Source organism: Denticeps clupeoides, chromosome 17 (assembly GCF_900700375.1).
Source record: "Denticeps clupeoides chromosome 17, fDenClu1.1, whole genome shotgun sequence".
In the NCBI taxonomy this organism is placed as follows: Eukaryota; Metazoa; Chordata; class Actinopteri; order Clupeiformes; family Denticipitidae; genus Denticeps; species Denticeps clupeoides.
The window spans coordinates 9,591,619-9,619,387 of NC_041723.1; the positions used below are offsets into that span (position 1 = coordinate 9,591,619).

General features: G+C 41.4%; 1 protein-coding gene across 2 annotated transcripts in view; it reads left to right on the forward strand.

The window, feature by feature from the left end:
• cdh13 (cadherin 13, H-cadherin (heart)) overlaps positions 1-27,769 on the forward strand; it is a 299,980-nt gene that overhangs the window by 100,392 nt on the left and 171,819 nt on the right. For both annotated transcript variants that reach the window (XM_028958803.1, XM_028958804.1), the window contains exons 3-4: positions 10,394-10,605; positions 27,094-27,204. In XM_028958803.1, the coding sequence (XP_028814636.1) occupies positions 10,394-10,605; positions 27,094-27,204 (323 nt within the window). The remainder of the gene's footprint in view (positions 1-10,393; positions 10,606-27,093; positions 27,205-27,769) is intronic.

The following is a 27,769-nucleotide window of genomic DNA, read 5'->3' on the forward strand; positions in this document are numbered from 1 at the left end:
TATACCCTTGAATGACCAACCCATTATCTTTCACTACTCCATGTCCAGTTCTCATATTGACTTGCTCTTTGCAGTTACTGTAGTCATCAGTGAGCCTTAAGAAGAGCATGAGCCATTCAATAAATCCCAAGATACATTCATTTTGAAGAGGTACATTTTTTCTTGTTTTTTTTTTTTTCATTTTCAGCATTTCACCAGAATTAATAATTCTGCTTATAATCTATCTGCAGATGTTTGGATGTTTGTAGTGGAATTGCCTGCAGATGACTATGTTTGTGTGCCATGAACAGTGGCAAGGAAATCTGCGGGGAACTGGACCAAGGGAGGAGACAGGATTTGGCTAGTGTTTTTGACAATTTTGGGTAGAGACAGGTATGTGGCAACACACAAAACAAAATGGGCTGGGTACAAAGAGCATGTATGCATAATGTTCTATCAAGAATTACAGACATTACAGAAAAACTCACTGTTTTGAGTGTTACAATATATATAATTACCACTATATATTATTACCATGTTATATTAAAACAGTTTGCAATTTCAGTGCGTGAAGTCTACAGTATGTGCTTTCAGACATTCAAGCTGGGAACAGTGCATGACAATCTGGAAATGTTTGCAAAGATAAAGTGTCGACTTTGCCACTGTCTCTTTGTCCCAATGCGACATGCGTGCCCCTATGTACATTGTTTTCTCATTGCAGTCACCAGCTGTCATTGTTTGACATGCAAACTGCCAGTCAATCAAGCGGCTCATCATGTTTCTATAAACGATCATCAGCAAAAACATTTTGCTTGGCGATGAGGACAGCATTGATACACAACACAGACAACTGCGAACTGTGTAAAGTGCATAACTAAGAGAGAATGGCGTCGGCTGGTGTCTGTGCGGGGACTCAGGGGAGCCTATTACTTTGCCGGTGGTGTCTATTTGCAGTCCCCTTGGTCTCGTCCAATTGGACCAGCCCCCCTCCTGTCAACTGCATGCCACTCATTCCCGTGGTTAAGATAGAAGCCATTACTGGCCGATTAGTTTTGAGAGACTTCGAGTGCTTGTTGTGGAGGCAGCTTATTCCATTATAGCTGATATGCATGATGGCTTTTGTATGCTAGTGTGAATATACGTAGAGACCTCTTTAGCTCAAGGCCAGTGGGTGGAGGGCTGGCAGAGCACGAAGCACTTATGCACACGGCTTTTTTTTTAACCACACCACCCACATGCATTTACCTACTATGATTTGTGAGCTTACTGATTGGGTGCAGCTAAATAATGTCACCAATATGTGGAGCAACTGTAGACATGTTCCCCCCCGCCACTTCTAATGTCACTTATTTCACATGTATATTAGGCTTACTTCTTATGTATTGTGAAGGAGGAAATTTGTCATGCAGGCTTATAATCATGACGTTATACACAATTCAGTAGGCAAAGGCATGACTAAAGCTGTACCTCTGCAATGAATTTGGCTTTTGGTTGCAAGCTCCATATAATACAAGCACAAAAAAGACACAACAGTTAAAAAAATTAAATAAAACAGTAAGCGCAACTTGTATTTACACACATCAGTAACACTGAACTTTGCGAGCTCAAGGCCCAATAAGAAAACCTCAGGAGAAGACATGGAGAGAAAAGGAGCTCCTTTAATAATACTACGGTACTGTTCAATGTGCTGTGGGTGCCCTGTAGGATTGAGAGATATTGAGAGGTTTGCTTTTCTTGATTTTCATTTGATTTTAGTTGCTTATTCTCTTGAAAAACAGGTATCAGCACTATTGACTGCTACCCAGCAACTACCTAGGGACTCCATTGCCTTGGTCTGAAAGTTAGAAAGTATTGTTGTTTTAACTTTTGACAACTGGCAAAAGTTTTAAGATATTTCTCAAAATACATTAAAATAACTATTTTTGGTGGTGGCAAGAATAAACGACCATTTGTAAGTATTTTTATTGTATTTATTTATTTATGTTTGGGCCAATATGGAATATATATTTTTGCAGTTCAAATGTAACAATAAATCTACTGTTACTGAGTGTAACAAACCAAGCCAACAATATTTCACCAAACCCTCAGGCTGCATTCGAGAAAACAGACCAAAGCAAAAAGGTTGAAGCAAATTGCATGTTCAGTTTATTATAGAAGTAAAAATATGAATATGAATGCATTCAAAGTGTAAGAATTATTAATGAGTACCTCAGGGCAAGTCTATGGGTGTACAGCTGACTGAGATAAGTCACTTCTCCTCAATTTGTATGTTTTTTTCCGCCTTAGTTTTTAGGAGGCCACCCAGAAGCTACAGAACAGCCGCCGGGTCTTTCGGCATACACACACACACATACACACACAAGTACAGATACACCCACCCATCCAGACAGATATGCACTTTCAGGAAACCACATTTATCCTCGGCCTGCTATTATCTCAGCGGGAAAACAAACACCACTGTCATTTTTTGACAGCGTCTCTTCTGGCGGCAACTTTTGCCGAGTTCTGAAATGGTCCCAGAGATGACAGAGAATGGGATGAGCACAATGCTGTTCCATCATGGTCAGATCTGCAATTAGACCCGTTCTTCACTGCAGCTAAAACCACAAGCTATAAACTCCATCTCCTATCAAGTGTCCACTTGTCTCAGTGGAGTGGAGAAAGCTCCAGTGTTGTTTTCGTAATGGGCTCGTAATTTTTGCTTTTTGGACTTCTGGGGAAAACAGCTATGGGCTCTAAAAAAAATTCTAATAATGCTGATAGCTGGTTTTAGCTGGTGTAGCTAGCATGACAAAAACAGAAACATAACCTAAGATGGTCAGCATGATAAAGCTGGTCCAGGCTGGGATGACCAGCGTGAGAACATTCCTTAAAGCTGTTCATGCGCTATATTTTCCTCCAGCAGAATGAACACATCAGTCATTAACTCAAGACAGCGGCATGTCTTTTAAATCATAGCACTTCCTTGCTCAACACCAATTAGGTTTGGGGGCCTTTGTCTGCTCAATCCCATTAGCGCCACGCTAGCATGTCCTATTCTCTTCAACACTTCATTGTCCTCTCACAAGAGTCTCTGGGTAGAACAGAATACAGAATTTGCCTCACATATGTGTGGAGGAGTTAAGAGCATGCCTGGCGCATGCAATAGAGCAGTGTTTGATGGTGCTAAATAAGATTAAGATAATCTTATAAGATTAATAAAATAAGATTAACAATGTGTGGATCTGTGTGTTTGTTCCATAAACAAATAAAATTAAATTACATTTTTTAAAAGTTTGCATGTGTATGTATTTATGTATACACACAATATAGATATATACAGTACAGGCCAAAAGTTTGGACACACCTTCTCATTCAATGAAAAGAACTATGAATGAACACATGTGGAGTTATGGACTTAACCAAAAAAGGTGAAATAACTGAAAACATGTTTTATATTCTAGTTTCTTTACTCTGATTACTGCTTTGCACACTCTTGTCATTCTCTCGATGAGCTTCAAGAGGTCGTCACCTGAAATGGTTTTCCAACAGTCTTGAAGGAGTTCCCAGAGGTGTTTAGCACTTGTTGGCCCCTTTGTCTTCTCTCTGCGGTCCAGCTCACCCCAAACCATCTCGATTGGGTTCAGGTCCGGTGACTGTGTAAATGTAAATCGTCATGAAAAGAAAGAAAACACATTGAATGAGAAAGTGTGTCGGCCTGTACTGTACTTATATGTATTATTTTGTGTAGAGAAAACCAATATTTTTTTGTCAATAGCATATACAAATTGAAGGACCAAATGTAGAAAAACATCAGTTTAAAATAATGGAAAAAATGTTTTTTTGTTTTAAATTTTTTTTGTTTTATTGGACATGGTAATCAGCATTTCATGAAATGTGATAATTATGTAATCAGGTCTTATGTTTAATATTTGCTTGTGAAAGGAATTTTTTGCAAAATATTAGTGAACAGATGAGACTGAAATCCCACTTTCAGATGCAGCTGCAACAGTTTGGGAAGAAATTGCATTTTTATGCTGCATGCATTTGAGGGGAAACCTCACTTCCAATAGCTACGAGTAGAAAATAAGCCGCGAAGAGACAGAAATAATGGAAAAGAGGGAAGTTGAGGGGGGTGGGCTGCGATTAGGTTTACCATGGAAATGAGGCTGGATAGCATTCTTTAAAATGTCTGTAAGTTGCTCTTCAAAAGTCAGATTAGCAGCTGCGCCCCACCGCTGTAAATTTTTGCAGTGAAAGAGCATCGGTGACTGGTGGGCGCTCTCTCTACCTACACAAAATGCAATCCGTGTGTGTGTCTTTGACTTCCTAAGAGCAGCGTTTAAATGTTGCATCATTCAGAAGCTGTCCTTCTATTTGTAGTCTATGCTGATTAGCCTTTAAGAGAAGAGCGCTCTCGTGTTCAACACGAGTCGGTGCTCAGGCACCCGTTTTCTTTTGAGATTAGTCCTCATGCTCCCGTCGCTCGCGCCGCACCTGTTTGACATTTAGGCACCGGGCAGAAAATTGTCTTCAAACACCCTGCACAGGAGAGCCCTAATAGCTTGCGGGCAAGAACGGAACGGAAGAGAGTGGGTGAAAGGGTGGAGGGGGCTGGGATTGGTGAACTAAGTAAAGAGGAGTTAGTCGTCATGTGAGATGTATGTTGTTTGATCAAAGCCGTGCTCAAAAGGTTAGACATCCAACACACTCAAAGCTGCGTTTTTAAAATGCCATTTCTACACAGACTGCTAAAGGCTTTCATCCTCTGCCTCCGTCTCACTTGTCGCGCGCATCGTTTTTCATTGTTTTAAATTTTAAGAACTTGAAAATGTTGCTGTCAAAAAGAAATTCACCTTTTGATTACAATGTGCATTTTTACAAGAGCCAGACATGCCCTAATTCATTCCCATTGCCAAATGGATTTGTACTCATGTGATAAAATAGGCTTGTGAGCAAAGGAAGTTGACTACATCCTTGTGCGCATTGTCACATTAAACATTTATCCTGCATTAATGGGTTATTATTATCATGCAATGTAACGTAAGCAGTGTCTACATAACTTTGTTTGGTACTTCTGTTCATTTCTATTATGCTGCTAACACATCTAGTTTACAACAATGGCTGGAAAGTAAACCTAGATTTAATATAATGTTAATATTACTCCTGCAGAGAGTTTGTTGACTTTGAGATGATATTTCTTCTTATTTCAGCAGGGTAAACTGCTTACCCAATCATTAACTTATGGCTCTGAAATGAAATGTTGACAGTCATGGCATACTTTTGGATTCATGCTGCCTTCTTGTGCTTTCTGAAAACCTGAGCTTATAAATGGCTAAAACAACGTTGTATTTTTTTTTTTACTTTGACAGCCTTGTTGTGATGCTGAACATATGTGAAGGACAAAACCTACGCTGGATAGAAAGATGATCATTAAAAGTGTTGTACGGTACATGAAATGCTCTGACAATTTCTGTTAATGTGGTTTCTGAACCGTCTAGTCACTGGATACCCAGTGGCCATTATAATTTAATGAAAGGCTTTAAAGGCTAGCCATTGACTATCCAGTGGTAATTATTCCCATATAAAAATAGTACAAAACACTGAAAGTCTATGAAATCGAATTAATTTTTTGTGAAGTGAAAAGTTATAGTGAAGTGATTGTCACTGTAAAACACTGCAGCACAGCACACGGTGACACAATGAAAGGTGTCCTCTGCTTTTAATCATCACCCTTGGTGAGCAGTGGGCAGCCATGACAGGCGCCTGGGGAGCAGTGTGTGGGGACGGTGCTTTGCTCAGTGGCACCTTGGCAGAATGTGATTCGAACCCACAAGCTTTTTTATTGTGGGCTCGTTTCCGTACCCACTAGGCCACCACTGCCCCACTTAGAAGTGCCTCTAAAAGAGTGCTTCTTAATTGGAGCAAATTCTCTGGGTTAATAAGTTGAATGCATGATAAGTCATAATCATGATTCATAGACTGGAAGGCAAAATCTTAGAACAAACACCATGATGTCAGCATTAGCGATGATCTTAGCATTTAGGCCAGACTATCCATCGCATTACTTCATGTCATCTTGTCACATAATGGAATGTCAATGTAATGAATGTTTTTAATGATCCTAATTATAATCAATGACCTTGGATGTGTGTACGTTGCGACATGCACGTCAATCACGCCCGTTAATCGCGTGTGCTCAGCCTGTGGTGAGGACGAAGCTGCGTCCTTTGATGTACACGTTTAAGTGGCCATATGGTGTGAAACGAGGAGATCTGTCAGAGGAACCGTCTTGGGCTCTTGCAGCGGGGCTTGAGTGCGCTAATCCGCGCTGCGCTGCGTTATTTCAGCTCAGAGCCTCTTCTCTCAGGACAAGTGAGGACTTTCTCATTGTTGCTCAACATCAAAGCTCAGCTGAGCCACGCCGCTGATGCTAAAATCCTTCCCCAAAAAACTGACAACACTAGAAAAGCTTCAAACTCATTTGAAAGCTGGCGCTGTGTTTATCTCGCACTTAGCCGTCTCTAAACGGACGTCTCGTTATTGAAACTGATGTGAATGAAATGGAACCAAACAGGGGAATTAAGAACATTTACAGTGTGCAGTAGTCGAATCTGTTCAAGCCCCCTCCCGGCGCTCTGGAACTTCAACCACCCGTGTTTCTTATACCTGACGTCCTCGCGCCAACACCATCGGCTGGTGGGCATCTGCCTGGGTGCTAAACGGGAGACGCAAAAGCCCCGAGCTCAGTGCACTTCTGCTGGGAGAGATAACAGGGCCACATCTGGAGTTGAGAAGGTTAAGCACACTTCAATAGATTTGATTTTTGTTGTGTATTTGTGTCTCTCTCTCTCTCCCTCTCTGTGTGTGTTTGTGTGTGTGAAAGGGAGAGAAAGCTCAACAGTATCAAATAGCATTGTGGTTTTTCACCTTGTGAGGTTGAATCCTGGCTCCTGAGTGTGTGTACATGTCATAAGGGAAAGTGAAGTGATTGTCACTTGTGATACACAGCAGCACAGCACACAGTGAAATTTGTCCTCTGCATTTAACCCACCCTGAGTGAGCAGTGGGCAGCCATGACAGGCGGAGCAGTGTGCTTTGGGGAGCAGTGTGCTTTGCACCGGGGACGGTGCTTTGGTCAGTGGCACCTCAGTGGCACCTTGGCGGACCGGGATTCGAACCGGCAACCTTCTGATTCCTTAACCGCTAGGCCACCACTGCCCCCCACCACTGCCAACTGCAGTAATGGGCAAAACGTTTGAGAATGACACCAATACTGCTTCAGTTTTTTTTTTTATCTTTTTGTCAGTTGTTTCTGTGATGTATTGAAGTATAATTACAAGCATTTTAAAGCTTCAAAGGCTTTTTGGCAATTAAATTCAAGTTTATGCAAAGAGTCAATATTCGCAGAGTTGGCCCTTATTTTCAAGACCTCTGCAATTCACCCTGACATGATGGCAACGCATTCCTTCATTTGCAAGAATTTGTGGGGTTTTGTTTGTCCACCCGCCTCTTGAACCACCATTCTTTATTCATGGCTGTGTTCTTAGGCAAAATTGTGAGTGAGCCGACTCCTTTGGATGAGAAGCAGCCCCACACAGACATTGTCTCATGATGATTTACTGTTGCCACATATATATATAGAGGTAGTGTCTTTAAGAGCTCTTTTAGTCCAAATATTTTCTAAACAGCAGGGTTTTCAGTTTGTGTTTGAAGATCTTCAATGACCCAGCTGTTCGGACATCTAGTGGAAGTTCATTCCACCACCTAGGAGCCAAGACTAGATGAAAGAGTCTAGATGAATGTTTTACTAGTACCTTCCTAGCACCAGTCGAGCAAGGAAACGGAAAGGGGCTTCAACTTGTAGAAATTAAAATGATGCATGAGTGTGTGTGTGTGTTTCTGGGTGTAAAAATGCTTATTTGTGTTTTGTACCTTGTCTGCATCCCAGTTTGACACCCAGCCGGCCAGCGGCCAGTGATTTACAGTCGTTTGAGCCGAATAAAGCACAACACATTATTTCCCCTCTCAGCCTCATAACGCTGCCTCATCTTATAAACCTGCCCTTCACACTAACCACAGAAGATGTGTGTGTGTGTGTGTGTGTGTGTGTGCTATAAAGCCACACAGATGGAGTGTGTGCTGTAGAGAAGGACACCCTTGTTCTCTAGTATTCCAGCAATCAAACCATTGGCAACCATTTAGCCAAAGATCCGCTAATGGCTGCTGCATTTCGAAATTGTCAAGGTATGGTTCAGTTGCCACAGTCTAGTGACCTCTTGAAATGCAAGCAGATGGTTTGTGGGGTTTTATCAAGTTTTTTTTTAGCATTCTTGACCACTACAATGAAGCAATTATCTGGGCTGATGTCAGCCTTCCATGGAAGTTTAAAATTAGAAATCAGTGAAAGCAATTTGGATTTATGGACTTGGCCATTTGAAGTGAGTCCTCAGGAAGTGAAAGTGTCTGTGTGTGTGTGTGATGTACATGTCTATTTTTGGCATACATAAAGTGTATACACATTCTGTACAAGCAGAATATTTTATTGCATTTAGAAATGTGTACATGTTCATGTCTCAGACCCTGTGTTGCCAGATTTGGTTTCATTAAGATACTTGTTTTAGGAACATTTGCTGGTTCAGAATATTTGTCGAGGAACCCACTTTTCATTGAACTTTTCATAATGCAGCGCATAGTCATGGCAGTGAAATATTAGTCAGATTATTTTTTGCAGTTTTGTGTGCATTTTAGCAAACATTTGGTCAATTTGTAATAGAAATGATGAGGTATGATGCAGGGACTATACCAGTTAAGCAGGAGGAAACAAAGCAAAAAGAAATTGAGTGTGTGCTTATAGTAACATACTATATATGCATTAGTGTGGTTGTATGACATAGATCATTACTAATCTGAGCCACTATATTATCACATTGTCTTAACTATTATTTTACCACCATAGATCAAAATAGATCATATCAACCTGTTAGTCAGTCCCTCAGTAACATTGGTGGCTTTATGAGGAACTAGAACCATTGGTTTATCGGGTTACAACATTAAATAATAGCTTCGGCACCTGACACCTTCAGATATGCATGGAAGACAACCCTTTTCTCTGTGGAATAACACTGTCGGTGCTTGAGTGAAACACAAGTTCAGAAGCAGAAAGAGAACTCTCTCAACAGAGATGTGCTGCAACTCAGTGTTAATACCTGAGAAGCTAGTCTCAGAGCTTTTGAAGTTTTACACGTTCTGCAGAGATTCATGGCCAGAAGCAAACTGTAAAAAACAATCCGATGAGAATTCGCAATGCCCGTTACTTCGAGAGTGCGAGTGAAGATTTCCACGACCGATCTTCTACATAAATGGATATATTTTTTTTATTATATTATGCAATTTTTGAATACTGTTTACTTTAACCTCTAAAAATTCATTTTAGTATTCCTGTACATACATGGTACATTTAGCTACTTTTTTATCGTATAGAAATAAAAAAATAAATTATATCATTTAAAATCTACCATATATTTTTTTAAAATAATAATGAGCTTACACCATTTCATGGAACAACAGAGACTCGAGTTGTGTTCCACATGAGGGGAGTGAGTCATGGCAGCATGACAAAGCTGTGCCAAGGCTGTGTATGCCAAGATCCAATGCGTGCCGGTAGCAACTGGTGACACGAATAAGAAATTGTCTAAAGCCTAGACACTCTCATTTAACAACAGGACACAGGACACAATCTATGCTTTCATAGAGCACAAGTCATTACAAGCCAGTGAAATGGGAGACAACTACTGTGGTCACTCTAGAACCCACTTGGCACGGGCCGGCTGCACTAAAGGGTTTCCATGGTTTCCACAAAGGGTTCATGATCTGACTGCATTCAGTACTGGTTTTCCTCACTTCTCACTACAATAAATCAAACTCATAATATTCACAACAGCATGAATTGATGTGGAACTGGTCTGATGTATAATCCATTGGTTGAATAATCACATTACAGAAATTTCCCAAGAAACCTTAGTATTGGGACATCATGATTCAAAAATACCTGCATTATTCTGATGGTTGCCATCTATGAGTTATACCAGTCTCAGCCAAAATAGCAGTGGTTCAGTGGTAATAATAGCATGAAAATACGCACCCAGTATCCCTCCTGTGCACACGCTCGGAGCAGCAGGGTGTTGTCATCACCCACGCGCTCACTCATGGGCAGCCATTTGATGAATGACTCAGTTACGCTGTTCGACTTGTGCAGAGGGATACGAAAATATTTTGTAGATTCGTCTTGTAGGCACCTCTTCGAGGCCAAACAGACACTTTCACTGCGTGCACAATCCTTCACAATCCATCATAGCAGCATTATCTTTTCTCTTCATGATCGTGTGTGTGTGTGTGTGTACATGTCTAATCTCTTTCCCTTGTGCTCCTGCAGTGCTCTTTGACGACTGTGCAGGGAACGAGGGGGTGACGTTTGAAGTGTCAAACCCAGACTTCTTGGTCAACAAGGACAGGACCTTGGTGGCGCAAAGGGACATTACGGAAAGCGAGGCGGTGCTGTTCATTCACGGGCTCAGCGCACACGCAGACGACATGGCACAAGTGGACATCAGTGGGGCTCCCATCCGACCTCCACACACACTCAGGGTAGGGAGAACTGGAGGTTATATTTGTGTGTGTGAGGAGGTGTGATAAGTCTGCATGCCAGTCTCTAATGGATCCTGCTTTGCTTTAGTCGGCTCCTAACAGTTGTAGGCTTTATACGTAGGTACATGCTGCCAGTATATGCTGGTGTGTGTGTTTGTATAAGTGCACAACTGGCTACATGCAAGGTCACTTTTTTATATCAGGAATTCATATTTTTAAGTTGATTTGTTTTGTCTCACTTTGAACAGAAGGGCCCTGTTCCCTTGTTACATCTCCCCTTCTCCAGGTAGAACAAGCAGTTCGTCAAAAAAAACATGAACCTGAAATGAACCTGAATAGATGTCACACATGAAACTCTGCATTTAAGTGGAAAGCCATGAAAGTTGCAGGGAGCAGTGTGTGGGGACGGTGCTTTGCTCAGTGGCACCTCATTGGCACCTTGGCGGTCAGGGATTTGAACCAGCAACCTGCTGATTACGGGTCCACTTCCTTAACTGCTAGGCCACCACTGCCCTAGTTCATTCACAGAATGCGATACAGAATAAAGAAAATGTATTTAAATAGCATTTGCAGTTTATAGCCATGAGACTCCTGCAGACACTACAGTTCCACTTTTAAAATTGTCATGCAATTAAAAACATCAGCAGTTCAAAATTATTTGGAAACTTGGTTGAACAGCAAATGATGTAGTATGGTTGTGTTATTGGAATTATTTGACAGTGTAGCCTTTAATATCTTCTTCATAATGGTATCTAGCATCTGGGATATTGCAGCCCTCCTCTTCCTGAGCGAAACCCTTCCAGATATTCCAAAATACCAAGTTTGCCTGGTTTTCAATCAGCCACAGACGGCACATATCACTCCAGCTCACGCCCAGCTCAAATTCAAGTCACTCATGTTTGTTACTTTTGTGTTTGCACTTTTCTACAGGAACTGAATGAATGTAATTAATTCTAATTACGTTTCATGGAACCTTCACCTGGTGTTACCACTTCTACATTGAAGATATCTTATCTTATCATTTCCCTGATGCTGAAAAAAGCTACCAATATAACCCAGCTGGGGTTATCACTCTCTATCTTCACACTCTATCACTCTCTATCTTCAAGGATCTATGCACTTTGAACTCTGCCGTTCAAGTGTCTCTTATTGTACTTAAGATTCAGAGCCTTATTTTCAGAGCTTAGTGAGTAGAACAAGCACTGTTGCCAGATATGTGATTCTTTAAGGCCACAATCATCTGCTGATACTGACTGAAATGCTTTTTTCTGCTGTCGTTACACTTAGTAAGTGTACTCATTACTGTCTGCAATTATGTATCAAAACCCCCCAATCTGGCAACACTGAATGCATATTCTTGTCTTCTTTCGTCATTACATGTGTTTCCTTTGCTTGTAACAAAAATTGTTTCCGGCACTGTCAGGTGACATCACAAACTCTGTCTCTGTTATGTTAAACTCTGCAAACAAATATGCTGATAGGCTACACAGAATTCTAACTAGTTAAACTACAGTAGTTTTAAATGGTTCCATCAGTAAATTAAATGGTTCCATCTTGAGGCAGCACATGGTCATGTTACTGTAAACAACAAAACAGGGCAGAGTTAAAATTTAAAATTATGTATCAGAGTACCAATACTGTGAGGTATTTTTTCACCGTCATCTTAACACAATGCCAGGTCAGGACTAACTGTGGTATAATGTTTCCATATATCTCACAGGACAACCAATTATGTGCAAACCCTGATTCTGCGAGACAGCCAGTGTAAGCTTATGACTGATGAGGCCACAGGCATCGGTGTTCACTTTGTTCTGCTTTCTGAACATTATGCTGATGAATGACACAGGCGTGTGCATGGGTCTTTACCCCTCTCCTGTGAGATCCTCTCATTTAAACCCAGAAGTTCATGTCTGAAGCATTGACTTAGCTGGTGTATGTCATTACATTCAAAAGGTGAGTAATGTCGTTGACCTTGAGTGATTAGTGCTTGAATCCTGGTTTCGGTAAATCTTTAGGCATGTCCTCTAAACTTCCTACACTTGATAAACCCTACTCATACACCCCCATTCCCTAAAGCGCCTATATTGCTTTCTCTGTAGCCTTGACTCTTAATGTGATTAAAGAAGCTCCCAGGATCCTTCTGCATATCCTGTTTCTCCACCAATCACCATTGCTGGCTGTCCTCTGGCCAAGCCATCCTGGCACCCAGGTCCCCTTGGCTCCCAGCTTAATGAGCAGCCCTGCAATCTCTCCCCGCGTCACCCTCCTTCATTTGTTTACGCCTGCCGCACTCATTTATCCACTCACTCCCTCCCTGGGCACCACTTCGCCACTCTGCAGAGGACGCAAAGTGAATTAGTCATCCCTTGGCCCTGAAAGGAGGAGACCACACCCAATGGAGACATTTAAAAACAGATTTCTCCTAGAACACACATGCACACACACACACACACATTTTCTGTTTACATCAGACTCTTTATGGATGGCAATGGACAGTGTTTCTGATTGACACATTTATTGACACACTTATTGAAAACTTCAAATTATTTACCTACAGAATATTATATGTATTGGATTTGATTGAAATTATTGTGAATTTTGTGTCAAAAGGTTTTTGCACTTCGTTTTTTTTTTTTCCTCACAGTTTAAAAATTGCACAAAAATTCAATTCGGCTGCTGTTGAATATTCTGCCTCCACTTTTTGACATATGAGAAATTATTACACATAAGGTGGGTGAAATACATTTGAATAAAACCAAAAATTGTTTTTAAGTTTGGAAAAAAAGTGCTGAAATCTGTGATACCTGAAGCAGGCAGTGAGCTGCCCTTGGAAAAGTTTATTACTGGCAATTTTCACTTCTTGAATGATCAGAGGGAAGGTTTGAGATCTTGGGGCATTAGCTGCTGATTAAACACCTTTTTTTGAAGACCTCAGAGCTTGTCCTGGTCCTTTTCATCATCAGCTGGTCATTGAGACTCATCAATGACGTCAAAAGACTAGCCTTTTTTATTCCTTCAATATTCCTTTTTATTCCCTTATTCCTTGGATAACAATAGTGTCACGGGTGGGCTGGACATGGCATGAAGGAGGACGCATTCGCACGATCACAGGACAGGGGTTTAATACAAACTTCACGAGACAAGGGAACATGAACACACACAATGACCCGACGGCAAACAGACACGAACAGGATAGCTTTATACAATTATATAAATAGACAACAGGTGAACACGATCAGGGAACATTACACAGGACAAACATGAAACTCCGGTCCGGACTCCGGATCCGGAGTAACCCCTGCCGGTCCGGATCATGACAAAAAGTCTCTTTTAGACACTCCCTTTTGTTTTGTCTTCTAGTGCTTCGTTCGGTTTATGTGGACAGGAATGTGAAAAGAAGTAAGGGAAAAGAGATAGTGAATAGTGACATATTTTTGGTTATGGACGGTAACATATCAAAATACTGAATATATTTATGACAGTTTATTCAGTATTCACCCAAAAATATTTTTCTGAGTGTTTCACCCAACCTGATTTTAGAATCTGTCATTCTACAATTATTCTCTCACAAAAGCTAATTCATGTGTCCAGTGGCAAAATGGCATGGCTACCTGCACACAAGTGTTAGAACACCATTATTTGCCACCTCTTTCAAAATATTTTGGCAAATTGGTGTTTCATAGGTTGCAGAGAAAGCAGGAGAAGATGTTGTCCCTTTCTTTCTCAAAATGTGTTGATAGCACAAATGTTATTATAGTTATTATAGATATAATAGTTAATGTTATTATAGTTATCATAACCTGGCCAGAATTTACGTTGCTTCGTTGCTACACCAAAAGAGAGTTGACATCTTTCATAAATTCACACAAATAGACACAACACTAGCAGTGACAGACGGCAGGCCACACACACCAGCGCCATCTTCATTGCCTCCATTGGATTGGATTGAATTGAATTGGATTGTGTCTCGTCTCATTTCTGTCGTGTCATAAAGGTTTGTTGACAAAGATATTTTGTCAAAAACTTTGATGATTCACATAGGGAGATCATGCAAAATCAGCTGTACCACCTTGTATTTTTTAATAATTAAAAATCTTCTCTGAATACACCTTATTAAATAATCCATGGCAAACCCACCTTACCATTCTGTGCTGTGCAGGTACAGAAGGCACGGCTCAATTGTTCATTACCTGGCCAGTTGTTTAAAATGGCAACTTATGGTCAGTGTGATTCCCCTGGAGGCAGAAATGAAACAGAGTGTTTGTTATAGTGACTGTTATCCCGCCAATATCACTACTAATACAATACCAACAACACTACTGTTTCTGTTAAACAACAGTCCAATTGTGTTATGTTCTTTTAACAAACTCTGGATTTATATTGGTGTAGGGCCCAAATACATTATTATCTGGTTGTTTTTCAAAAAATGTTGAAGATGATTCTAAAGCATCAGTCACTGCCTGAACTCTATGAACAAAGACTTTACACAAGATGTACTGAACAAAAAAAAAAAAAAAACTTGTTTCTCTTTTATTATATTTTAGCCTTAGTCTGCCATTGCCTGAAGGCATCCAGACATCTCCCTGATCTCTCCTCCACAAAAAGGCACAGTGCACTTTATTTCCTCCTGCAGTTAGGAATCTTAAAATTGCAATTGGTGGTGCAAGTTTTGGTCAGTGGGATTCTAATTCATGTGCAACGCTGATTTAATGAAAGCGATCCAAAAATGTGCATTGACTTCTTTGTATGTCAGTAGCATTAGAATAGTCAAATTACTCTTCTAATACCAAAAAATATTAATGGTTGGTTTCTTATATGGCATAGTGTCAAAGTTATTGGTGTGTGATTGAACGGTGAGCAGAGACTGAGCAGTTTTGCTAATATGTTTTTAACTCATCCGTGGATCCGGTGTGGTAATTGCAGAAGAGAAATGGAACTCATGAATAGAGGCTATTTTGAGAAAAGTGCATATTCAGGGAATAACTCACATGCTTCTCGTGCAGCAGATCAATACGGGAATTAATGGATGAATGGATTTCAATTTACAATGCACGCAGTAAGATATGGAATTTAGGTCGATGTCTTCCCTTCCGCTTTTGTGCGTGGTTGTCGAGCGAGGCCATGTTGCTGCGGGGATGCGGCGTTTTATATGCCGTGAATGACAGCAGCACAAATAACGAGAAGCAAAATAGAAAGCGTATTTATTGCCCTTTGTTGTATCCCTCGCATTCAATCACGCTCAAAAAGGAAGGAAAAGAAAAAAATACATAATCCAGTAACTAAAATGTGTTTTCCTATTATTCCACTATCTTTTAAATACCAAATGAGTTACAGTCATGCAGCAGCACAGCAAACCAGCTTGTGATGGATTCTACTCACATTTTACACCGGTTAGGAGTATTGGCAAAGCAATTCTTCTCTCTTTTGAGCTTTTAAAGTTCAGTTCATTTATTTATTTTTACATCATCCGTCGGTAATGTTTCTAGGCTCATATAATTCGCTTTAATAGGCAACTGAACTTCAAAAGAAAGCTTATTGAGACTCTGATCTCTGCCGCCCTCTGTAGGCATCTGCTGCATTTTGGCTGACCTGCTACCATTACCGCTAGATAATAACTCGCTCACTATCGCTAGCAGCCTATTTCTGATCAGGGTTAATGTTAATGTCCCCACAGGTTGTACAAACACACACACACACACACACACACACACACCATTCACTCAGATTAACACCTACAGAGGGAGGAAATCAGAGAACCCAGAGGAACCCTGGACAGAACTGAGCTGTGCAGGTCTAATGGCCTCCAGGAGGTGGGTGGGTGACCCCGGTTCTAAAGCCACGTCTCTACTTACGATTTCTGTTGTCTGTCAATTAAACACCATTGTAGTTTCTGTTCTAAGGCACCCAAGCCGATCTTATGTTTAATATATGAAGTTGTCATGTTTTGCTCTGTCTGCTGTTCTTTTATATAAGCTTATGTCTGTCTCTTTCTCTCTGGTGTGCATGTGAGAGTCGTGCAGTAATATAACGGAGAAAATATCCTGCACAGTAGGAAATATTAAAGAGTTAAACTCTCTAAGCCACAAATACATTTCATGTCACCCAGTGACCAATGCAACTCCGTGTAATACCTCTGAAACAAAGAGTCTCAAGGTCGGCCATGGCCTTGCAATATTGACCACAAGCCTTTATGTGGGACTGGACTAAATCCTTGAAAGCTGTTATTGTGTACTGACCCTGTGCTTGCTCCTGCTTGTACCATAAATCGTGACTTCTTGTCTTCCCAGTATTACAGTTAACAACTGATACTTCAACTGAAACTAAATTAAAGGCAACACTTGTAAAGATGTCGCCAAATAACCCAAATAACCCTGGAGTAAATAACGACATTGCCTACAAAAAAGAGGATCAGACACATTGTATCTGATTTATTGTGGATTACTGGGAGATGTACAGTATATCTGTCTGTCTGTCTTCTGTTTTCATCTGTGTGTGTATGTGTGTGTTTTTCTCAGGATATCCAGTAGGTGAAGTGTTACTGTTCTCTAGTAGGAACACGACCATTAAGCCATATCGCTTGTGTGGCAGATGTTCTGAGGTCATGGAGTGTGCAGACAGGTCTCTGAATCAGCAGGGTGAGCCTCCCTGTCCGTCTCACATTGTCCAGCCCGCTCCCCACCCCACCGTCCCTCTGCCAAGGAGTCAGGAATGAGTAATGGCACTTTTCAGTGCAATCATCAGGAAAAAGAGAGGAGGGGAGGGCAACACTGACAAGGACAGGACTTTGCTGTGGCAGTAATTCTGCACTCACTTGGTGACAAAAACAGAGCAGTGGAGAAAAGGCATCTCTGACCATAAGCATTTTGTCACCTGTGCCATGTCACCGGCCAGCTGTCCACCTGTGCTGTTGCAGTATTCCAGAACTGGCAGTTTGCCTCCTTGAATTGTAAAATCAGGCCCAATAATTCTGGTGAAATATCAAAAAGTGTGCTCTGCAGGGTTCTGTGCATTGGTTGTTATTTATGTAATAACAAATCTTGCCTCCTCCACTGCTTTTGCTTCTGGGAAAGTTAAGGCCTGTTCCATTTGTCAGTACTTGGCTGAGAACACTTCTTATAAACTTTTTTAAAAGAAATGCACTTACATGCAGTATAGCTTTTCCTACTTTTACATTTAATGTTGCCAAATGTTTGTACATTTATATATATTATACACACACACACACACCTTTTTATGATATAGCTACACTCAAAAGTAGACACAGAAGCACAATTAGGTTCATTAAGTAGCATTAAGAATGTAGCGTCTGCGTAGGATCACAGATGGTTGATCTTCAAAGAACCTTTTAACCTTTGACATTTACATACCAATTACAACCCTGGACCCTCACTCTGATCGTCCCGTCTTCCCCCACTGTCACAAATGTAGCGTCTGCGTAGGATCATAGATGGTTGATCTTCAAAGAACCTTTTAACCTTTGACATTTACATACAAATTACAACCTGGACCCTCAGCCTGATTGTCCCGTCTGCCCCCACTGTCACCAAGACGATGCGAAGCAGACGGGGTCTGCAAACTGCTCATCGGGGCTCCAAGCTTCAAAGCATTCCAAAGACCTCCTGTCTGGCCCCACCTTCGCAATACACAATCACGCACACACTTAAAACATATTGTCTGTATCTTGTGCTAGGAATATGTGATTATAAGTGGATCCCGTATATGCACGCGTTGTGTGTACGTTCCCTTGTATGAATTATACTAGTTACAACTTTCTATTGTGCATTAGGTAAACTCTAATTACCTATAATTAAGTGTATAAGTGTATCTCTACTTTCCTACCTCCTAAAGGTCCCTTTCTTGGTGTCAGAAGGAACTTCTCTTTACTACTGGAACAGTGATGCATACCATGTGATCACAAAATACATCATACAATTTCTATAAGGTAGAAATTGTAACTGCAACAAACTACAGTCTCTCTCTGGACCAGCCCTAAAAATTCCGGTCAGTTGTAAACCCAGACAAAGGGAACTTCTCCCGCCAAAATGTCACACTTGTGATTGGCTATTCAGGCCACATGATGGGCGTGCCAGAAAGCATTCAAAAAAGAGCGTCACACAGGCACGAATGCTCAGAACTTCTCTTCTTCCTTCCGAGACACCTCTTTCAACACTTTGACTCTTTGGAAAGTTTACCTTCAAGGAGGACCTCCAGCGCCAGGCCTAAGGATCGAAGATCGTGACCCTACCGCATCAGGACTCTTTTGCATGAAATAAGGACCAATGCAAGTAACTATTTAGATGCACGTTTAAACCCCTTTTTAAGGTGAACTTAAGAATTCTCTGGCGATTCTCATTAGGCTGTGGTAAATTGATGTGTAATACTGCCATTCTCTTTTCATCACTTTTCTTTACCCTGTATGTATATGTTTGTCTAATTGTTGTATGTTACCTATAGCCGTGTTTATTAAATTCTTTAAATTCACAATCGTTTGTTTCTGTGTGCTGCTCACATCTGGAGTCACTGAACGTTTGACCCTTTAAGTTTACATGCTAAATTACTGCTAGTACGCAGAGTGGGAAAGCTACCTTTCCTGACAAGAGGGGGGATAATCATTCCCAGAATTGATAAATAATTATATTATCTGCTCCGTGGACGGACAGATCAAGTAATTGTAACATTAATTCTGCTACAGCTTATTCCCAAATCTAGTCTAAATGTTTATTATTAATTATAACCAGTTATAATTAATTCTAGATATTTCCTCTTGAGCTAATTCGTTACAAGAACGTACAGTTTTGTAGATTGTTCCTGACTGCATCCCTGTTTCTGACAGTTTAAGAGGTTACTACTTCTTCTGGTTCTTCTGTTGTCAACTTTACTTGGGCTAGATTGTCTACAGCCTGGCAACAATAGAACCCAATAGTGCAGTGCTTTGTGTATCTCACACATAGCAGGAAACATTTTGATTCATTCTACAAATGCAATATACAGAAGTTTGTTAACCAAGTGAGTCCAGAGTGCAAAAAGTGCTGACTGAAGTCGCTCTCAAGAGATGAAAACCGAATGGATTGTGAAGGGTCCTTCAGTTTCCCCCCATGTGATGACTGATGGTCCATCCCAACCCCCCAAAAATCCCCACGCTAATCCACACTCCCTCACTGGAAGTGTAATTACACAAAGAGACTCTGCCCTGCCTGTTGCCAGGCATCCTGGGCCAGAGTGCCAGTGGACGTTAATGAGATCTCAAACATCCTTGTGAAGAAAGCGAGAGGAAGTGCTAAGCTCAGGGTAATTGTGCCGCTGTAATTTATGAACAGGAAGCATTAAAGATTCACGAGCGTCTCTTCGGAAGGTGTCACCGGGGCGGGCGAGGGCTCTACATCGCTGTGGCGGTGGGAGAGAGGGGAGAGCTGTGCGCACGCCGCCCCCTGTCGGCTTCTGTTTTTAACCCGCCCCCCCGCTTTGGAAAGGCCTGTCCTTAGGGAGGCAGGGGGGAGGGAGTGGAGAGGGGCAGAGCGCTCATCAATATCTCCTCACTTCCCTGCCCGCTTCCTCCCAGGTCTCTAAAGAATCCATCACTTTCCATCGCTGCCATTTTCTCAGGCCTCAGGTTTCTCTGTCCGGCTGGTAGAAAACCGAGACTCTGGATCCCAGCATACTCTCTCTCTCTCTCTCTCCTTTTTCTGTCTCTTTGTTTCTGTCTCCTGAGATAGCAGGAACATCTTCTAGTTTGAGCTACTCACTGTTTTATATATGATTACTAATTTATATATTAGTAATCATGGGGCAGTGGTAGCCTAGCGGTTAAGGAAGCGGCCCCTTAATCAGAAGGTTACCGGGTCGAATCCCGATCTGCCAAGGTGCCACTGAGGTGCCACTGAGCAAAGCACCGTCCCCACACACTGCTCCCCGAGTGCCTGTCATGGCTGCCCACTGCTCACTCAGGGTGATGGGTTAAATGCAGAGGACAAATTTCACTGTGTGCACCGTGTGCTGTGCTGCTGTGTATCACAAGTGACAATCACTTCACTTTCACTATGTTTATGTTTAATTCAGAGAAACACTGATTGGGACGATGACTTTTTTGAGAAAGTCATGCATATCCATGTCAATCCACGTTACATCCATACGTTGTGTTGCACTTTGGAACAAGATTACAGAATACCGATAAAGGTCCAAGGGCCCATTTTTAGACTACTTAATGTCACGCTGAGTAATCAAGAATTACATGAATAAACAGACTAAACAAGAATCTCCTGCTCGTATATCTGCTCATTATCTGTAACTACCCACCCAGCCCTGTTTGATTCATTATGCTCATTAGGCAAGTCTAAAATGGGAGGAACAACGTGACTGGTGGACGAGTGAATGTGAGATTTGAACTGGTACGCAGCGCAACATGCCAACGGTGAGGCTTCTTCTCTAGAGTATGGCCAGGCATTCTTAAGAACTTGATATTTAGCTGCAATTTGAAGAAGAGAACCTAACTACCCTTTTTGTTGGTGTGAAATTATTTCTGTCATGCTGCACTCTACCCTTTCTCTCAGCCTCTGACGTGATCATTTTTCTTCCACTACTTTCCCGCTCATTCTCTCATAATGTTCTCATAAACACGAGGCCTGCTGCTCTCTGAATGCACTGAAATAACTGTAATATTGTCACATTAAAGGTCTCTCTCTCTCTCTCTCTCTCTCTCTCTCTCTCTCTCGCTTACTCCAACTGCATTGCACTCCCCATCCAACTCTTTGTTTTCCATTCTCCCAGGTCTGTGAAGGAAGTGAAGTGACAGTATGTTTCATCTTCAACACGGTGTCTGTCGTCGCTCTCTTGTACGTGTGGCTCGGGTGCTGAAAATAACATAAACGCTCATTACACCTACATCCCATTGTCAGGGCTTAAAATGAAGTCTTTTTTTCCACGGGTGGAGGAGGTCACTGGATGTGAGGGGTTGAGCAGTCATTAGGGCTTTGCTGTTTTAATTCCTCTGTTCAAAACTGCTGCAGGAGATGAAAACCGGGTGCACCCTGGTTAGATTCTCTTTACATGAATTTAATCAAAAGGGGGTCTAAACCCAAAACAGGCTGAAATAAAATGTCAAAGACATGGAGTACCAGGAACACAACCTCCCTAAACAATCAAGAGGCAAGAATTCTAGTTTAAAAAGGGTATTTATGTAGGTGCACTCAATGTGATTTTATGACTTATCAGGGTGGTAGTAGCCTAGTGGGTAACACACTCGCCTATGAACCAGAAGACCCAGGTTCAAATCCCACATACTACCATTGTGTCCCTGAGCAAGACACTTAACCCTAAGTTGCTCCAGGGGGACTGTCCCTGTAACTACTGATTGTAAGTCGCTCTGGATAAGGGCGTCTGATAAATGCTGTAAATGTAAATGACTTTACATTAATGAATGTATTAATAGCTGTATTAATAGCTCATAACTATCTCTGGTAAAGAATATTATCTGCAATATTGCAGTGGTGACCTAGCAGGTAAGGAAATGGATCCGTAATCGGAAGGTTGCCCATTCGAATCCCTAACCACAAAGGTGCCACTGAGCAAAGCACCGTCCCCACACACTGCTCACCAAGGGGACAGAGGACACATTTCATTCTGTCACTGTGTGCTGTGCAATCACTTCACTTTCACTTCACTTTCACTATTATGTGGAACACTTTAGCGGCTAAGTGACGATTGTTTTGTCTTAAATATTTTATCGCCACGCCTGTTGTGTATTTCGATTTTTAGTTTATTGGTACTGTACTTTGCTCTTTTTCTGGTCAGTTTGTGGTGCTGCGGTGAGGATGATACTTTTTTTCTCATGTCCTCTGAAGCTCCTCTCCGGAGTTTGGGAATGTTTTGGCTCTGTGGCGATGCTGCCCCATGTGTCAGCACAGCGCGCTCTAAACAAATGGCTTCATTTTTTCCCTTTCTTTACTCCTCTTCCTCTCTCTATCATTGTGACAGGGCCCTCGTTCGTTTGCCAGCTCGGTGTGTGGCTCAACGTGCCGCAGACACCCTGCCAGGGCCAGTGTATGCGTGTGCGTGAGCATGTGTATACTGAGCTGCAGTGGCTGGGAGGAAAAAAAGAGACCAGTATTCCAATGCAAATGAAGCCCAGGCTCCTGCGACATCACATTTGCTCCTGTTTTGGATTTTTGCTTTGTTTTTAATCCTTCTCAGTAATTTCGTTTAAGGGCTCGTAATGGCTTTTCAGCTGTCAGAACATGGGCACAATGCCACACACACACACACACAGACAGTGCAACCTGTATTTCTTTTAACGAAAGTGCAAAAAGTCCCATCAAATGTGTGTTTTAACATATGCAGTTCTTATATAAACTATCCAGAGACATGGGGGTGGGGCTGCCGATGTATATTTTTAGTCCAATGACAGCAATTTGGAATTGGTTGCACATGAAAAGTTCAATTCCAAACACTATAATATTGATGTCGGGGCTGTGGTTTGACCGTTGATGGCTATTACTGTTCAAGGAGAAGTCAAGTCTTGGTTGGGCTGATTGTGTTTTTCAGATGGTTCTAGTAGTGAATGATGAAAATCCCCTACAATTTCAGAATGGTTGCAATCTGGAGCTTTTCTCAAAGTCAGGCAATGAAGGATCATTAACAAGAATATTTTCAAGGTTACTTTGTCATCCCGTTTGTCATTTGATTTCTAGAATTCTAATCCTTACAATTCTAAGTCCTTTGTTCATAGAATTTTTCAGGGGGGTGTGTGCATGTGTGTGTGTGTGTGTGTGTGTGTGTGTGTGTGTGTGTGTTGTCAGCATTGTTAAAGAGAGTACAGTCTAAACATTTTCAATGATGGATCTTTTTCAATGTCAATCACTTGGCAAACCCCAAAAACTTGGAAGGAGACAGACAACCTCTAATGGATTTCTTCACAACAACAAAAACTATAAGAGAAGAAAGTTCAGACTGAGTTAAAATCCCTGTATATTTCAGCAGATTGAACATATCTTGCAAAATGTATGTAATTATATGTTCCACTTTTTCTTCTTTCATCTTTCCAGAGTTCCCCTGGCTCAACTCAAAGATGTTGCAATATATAGAGAGAAGCTGCTGCTATAAATTCCTGCGGCTCCTTTTATGTTGCTGTTGGACCCTTGGTATCTTCTGTGATTATCTTCGTCTGAGTCTTGGTCATCAATTTTGGAGGAATGTCTTGTGGTGCTATATTTGTTCCATAGTTCTGTCCTGATCTTTAACTTCCTTGAATAGCATTCTGTGATTCTTTTGTTAGTTTTTCTGGCACCATGGTTATCCCACAGATTGCCTTTCTAAGTGATTCTGTATTTGTAAGGTGATAATCCTTTTTTTTCAATCTTTAACACTCACTGCTGTGAGAAAAGAAAGGAAAAGTAAGTTTTCAGACACTAAGACATATAAAAATAAGAAAAAGGATGTTTTTCTTTGTAAGCTATAGGCTGGGCAGAAATCCAAAGTTTAGACTGACTACCCAGCAGCACTTATTGATATTAGTATTAATAATTATTTTCAGCATCATGTATTATTAAACAAATTTAACAAATACAAATGCACATACAAATTCTAAGCAGTCCAATGAATGTTAGATGAGACCAGCTGAGACCGACAGCAACAGCCCTTCAGGAAATAAATAAAGAACTAGAAAAATAACTCCAAAAACAGAACAAGAAGAAAGAGGTGAAGAGGTTTAAAGAGACAGAGAAATGGAGAAGGGGATGAGGGAGAGCGAGTGCGAGAGAGAGACATGTTTTCTTGTGGCTGACATGCCTGGCTGCCATGACATTTTCCTCTCTGTGGATCGGTGCAGTAATGAGAACAGATGCATGCTGGGAGCACTGTGGCCACCCACCACAGCCCCCAGCGCAGAGTGTGTCCTGCTTGTCTGTGGCATTGGGGGGGGTCCTGTTTGCCAAGGAACCGAGATATTCATGTTTTGATGACTATTTGTGGAACCGTTCCAGCCAGCTAACCGAAACGCATTTATTAGCCTGATGGTGCAGTGACAATGTGACGAGAATATGTAAAACGGTGCCAGAATAGATCTTGCTCTTTGTGCATGTCTTCGTTCTGTGAACACAATTATGTTTTTACGACTCGTACCTTAACAACAGGAGGCCCAGGTTCATCGCTGTGTGTACATTAACAGTCAAATTAATAAAAATGGACCAGTCATTTCCAGCACAATCTTATTCACTGCATTGGCGCAGCACGACTGTTGCTCTGACAAACGGGATTGCTTCAGCGTGTTTGTGTCGATTATCTCTCGCCGTAGTATTTGGGGTCTTATCTGTCTTGTTTTATTTGACCATATTGCCAACAACTGATGTAGTTCACATTCCCACACACCCCATTAACTTGTATATAAGGACATCGGGACATCAGCTGGGGGTGGAACTTCGCTTTACTGCCTTGTGATCATCGCGGCACGCTTTTCGGCTGCGAAAGCACGCGGCCCGGTATCTGCGCTAATGCATTCTGCCTCTGTATCTGACAGCCTCTGAATGAATGACAAATATAATTTGCTCGGCCACCTAACCAGCTGAGTGGCTGTAATTGTATTAGCAGAAACAAAAAAGGAAGTGGAGAGAAGAGCAAAAGGACCACTGAGTGGCAGAGCGATGGCTGATTGCTCTTGCTGTTCTGTTGCTATGAGCTCTGGCGCACAGTCCTACCAGTCCCTGAACTTGTTGATTGGATTCTGGAACTGTAAGGCTCTGCTATTTTAAGTATTTGAATGGAAAGAGGTAGGCTATTTACAGCACTGAGCCATCTGCGGAAGAAATCCTGCTGCAGATCGCAGATGTGTCTTGTGCACTCAAATAATGGAGTTAATGTTGAATACAATGGGTCCTTATGGCATATGTAGTCCACTCCAATTGTTTCGTTTCTCTCTTTATTATCCCTTTCTTTCCATTAGCCTTTGTCCAATGCAGTTCCTTCCCCTTTCTGTCATGCATGAAAGAAGTTAAAACAATCTCTTAGTCAATTATGCTCACTCAAGGACTCTGAACAATGGGGACTTATTAACTTTGTTCAACTTTTCAGTTCTTTTTTGCCTCATTATAGAGAAAAGAGAAATCAAAAATGGACGTAAATTAAATTCAGATCAGATCAGTGGAAAATCGGCCTAATGACACAAGTGGAGCTTAATGACCCTGTCTTAACCAGTATGATGAATCTCTCAGACAGATGGCAAAAACCTCAAATGCCTGACCTGATCCAACTTTGACTACATTTCCATCATGTGCCAAACAGCAACACTCAAAACCACCATGTGCTTGAGTTCTCCGGGACATCCACTACACATCCACTACACATCCACTACACTTCCCTGTCCTATCCCTTGGGTGCTTCACAATGTACTAAACCTTAGCTGTGGTTCCTTACATGCTTTCGATGTGAAAGTGATTATTTGTCTCACATCAAGTAATCCCACTTCTGATGCTATGATTACAGAATATAATGATATAATGTCACCTGACATGGACTCTAAACCTTGCTAGGCTACTTGCCTATAAATGGGACGGACACAAGGTTCAAACCCCAATTGCTGGCATTATTTCCCTGAGCAAGAGACTTAGTTGCTTCAGGGTCACTGTCCCTCTAACTTTTGATCAGGAATTACTGATCATTTGGTTAAGGTCGTCTGATAAATTCTGTACATGTAAATGCTTTCCATGGTACCAGAATGCAGTTTAAATACAATACCAACGACAGTCAGACTGCATAGTGAAGTGTAGTCTTTAGCATTTTGTATTATACTAGGCTAAGAAAAGAAACTGCAGCTCTTGTGTGAATCTTGTTTTTAACACATTAACAATCATTCAAGCTCCACACAGAAAGCACCAGCCTCCCAGTGACTCTTCCATGTTTCAAAATGTATAGTACAGCTATGTGGACGATTAACCACCATTCACCATTACAACAGTACACTGTTGCACTCAATCAGAATCCAAATGAAAACTCATTGTGGGTCTATCTCTGCATGTTTGTGCACGAATGCAGATGTCCCCCTAGCACAAAAAAAAAAAAAGCGAAAAGAATGGCTGGTTTATGCAGCATTGCTTGAATGAAGGGAGAATTTGGCGGCTACTGATAATATTTGCATTGTCTGGTGCATGTCATGAAATCAGGAGTTTGTTTTAATTGCTCTGTGCTGAAGTATTCATATCTGAGATAAGATTGCTTGTAATTATGTTAATGCCTTTTTTCTTTTGCCAAGCTCTGGCAGCACATAGATTAGAACTAGTGCCTGATGTACCTGGCCTCTGCACTTTTTATTAAAGATACCGAGAGCTATAAGCTTGCATTGCGGTTCAGTTGTAATAGGCTTAACTAGCTTATTTTTTATGTTGTCTGTTAAAACTGGTGCACCTTTTCCACTGTGGCCTTGATGCCGTTGAAACTCTGATCACTCTTTGTGTTCGTGTGTAGGTGTTTGTATGTATACTCATATAGTTTTCTTTCTGTGTGCAGGAGATGCAGGGTCTGAATCAGGTATCCTCTCGGACAAAACGATCCCTGCTGGTCCCACCCATGTTTGTCCCAGAGAACCAGAGGCCGCCATTCCCCCGAATCATTGGGAAGGTAAGCAGCAACGCACAGCCCTGCATTAGACAGTGACAGCACGGTAGAAATTTGTGCGGCCGCAGAGCTGTTCTCATTTCCAAGGTGGCTAAAGAGGCCACCAGGTGACAAATGTAGCGTAATAATGTACTTTAATTTATTAGCTCATTTATTCCGAGGCCTAATTAGCCTAATTACAGTAATTAATGTTAGGTCAACATGAAGAAAGATGTGTTCGTAATGTAGCGGTGTCTCACTGCTTAATTCACTCTAAATGCTTAATTACAACTGAGGGCTGGTTATTTGATTCTATTTGTTTATTTAACTCAATTTCTATTTATGCTGTTTATGCATGTTGAATATTTGTAAAGTGGACTGAATATATATCAGGATCCTTGATGCCCTTGAATTGATTGACAGTTGATGAGTAGATGTACTCCAGGGCTATTGAAAAAGCCTTGCGCTCATCCAAAAAAATATTGCTCTTTAAAATTACATGCATGGCTACTAAAAAATTTGTCTCTGGGTAAGCGATGGGAAGCGTGAATATTTTATTCCAAATTTCGAGTCACTTCTGGCAGCAGAA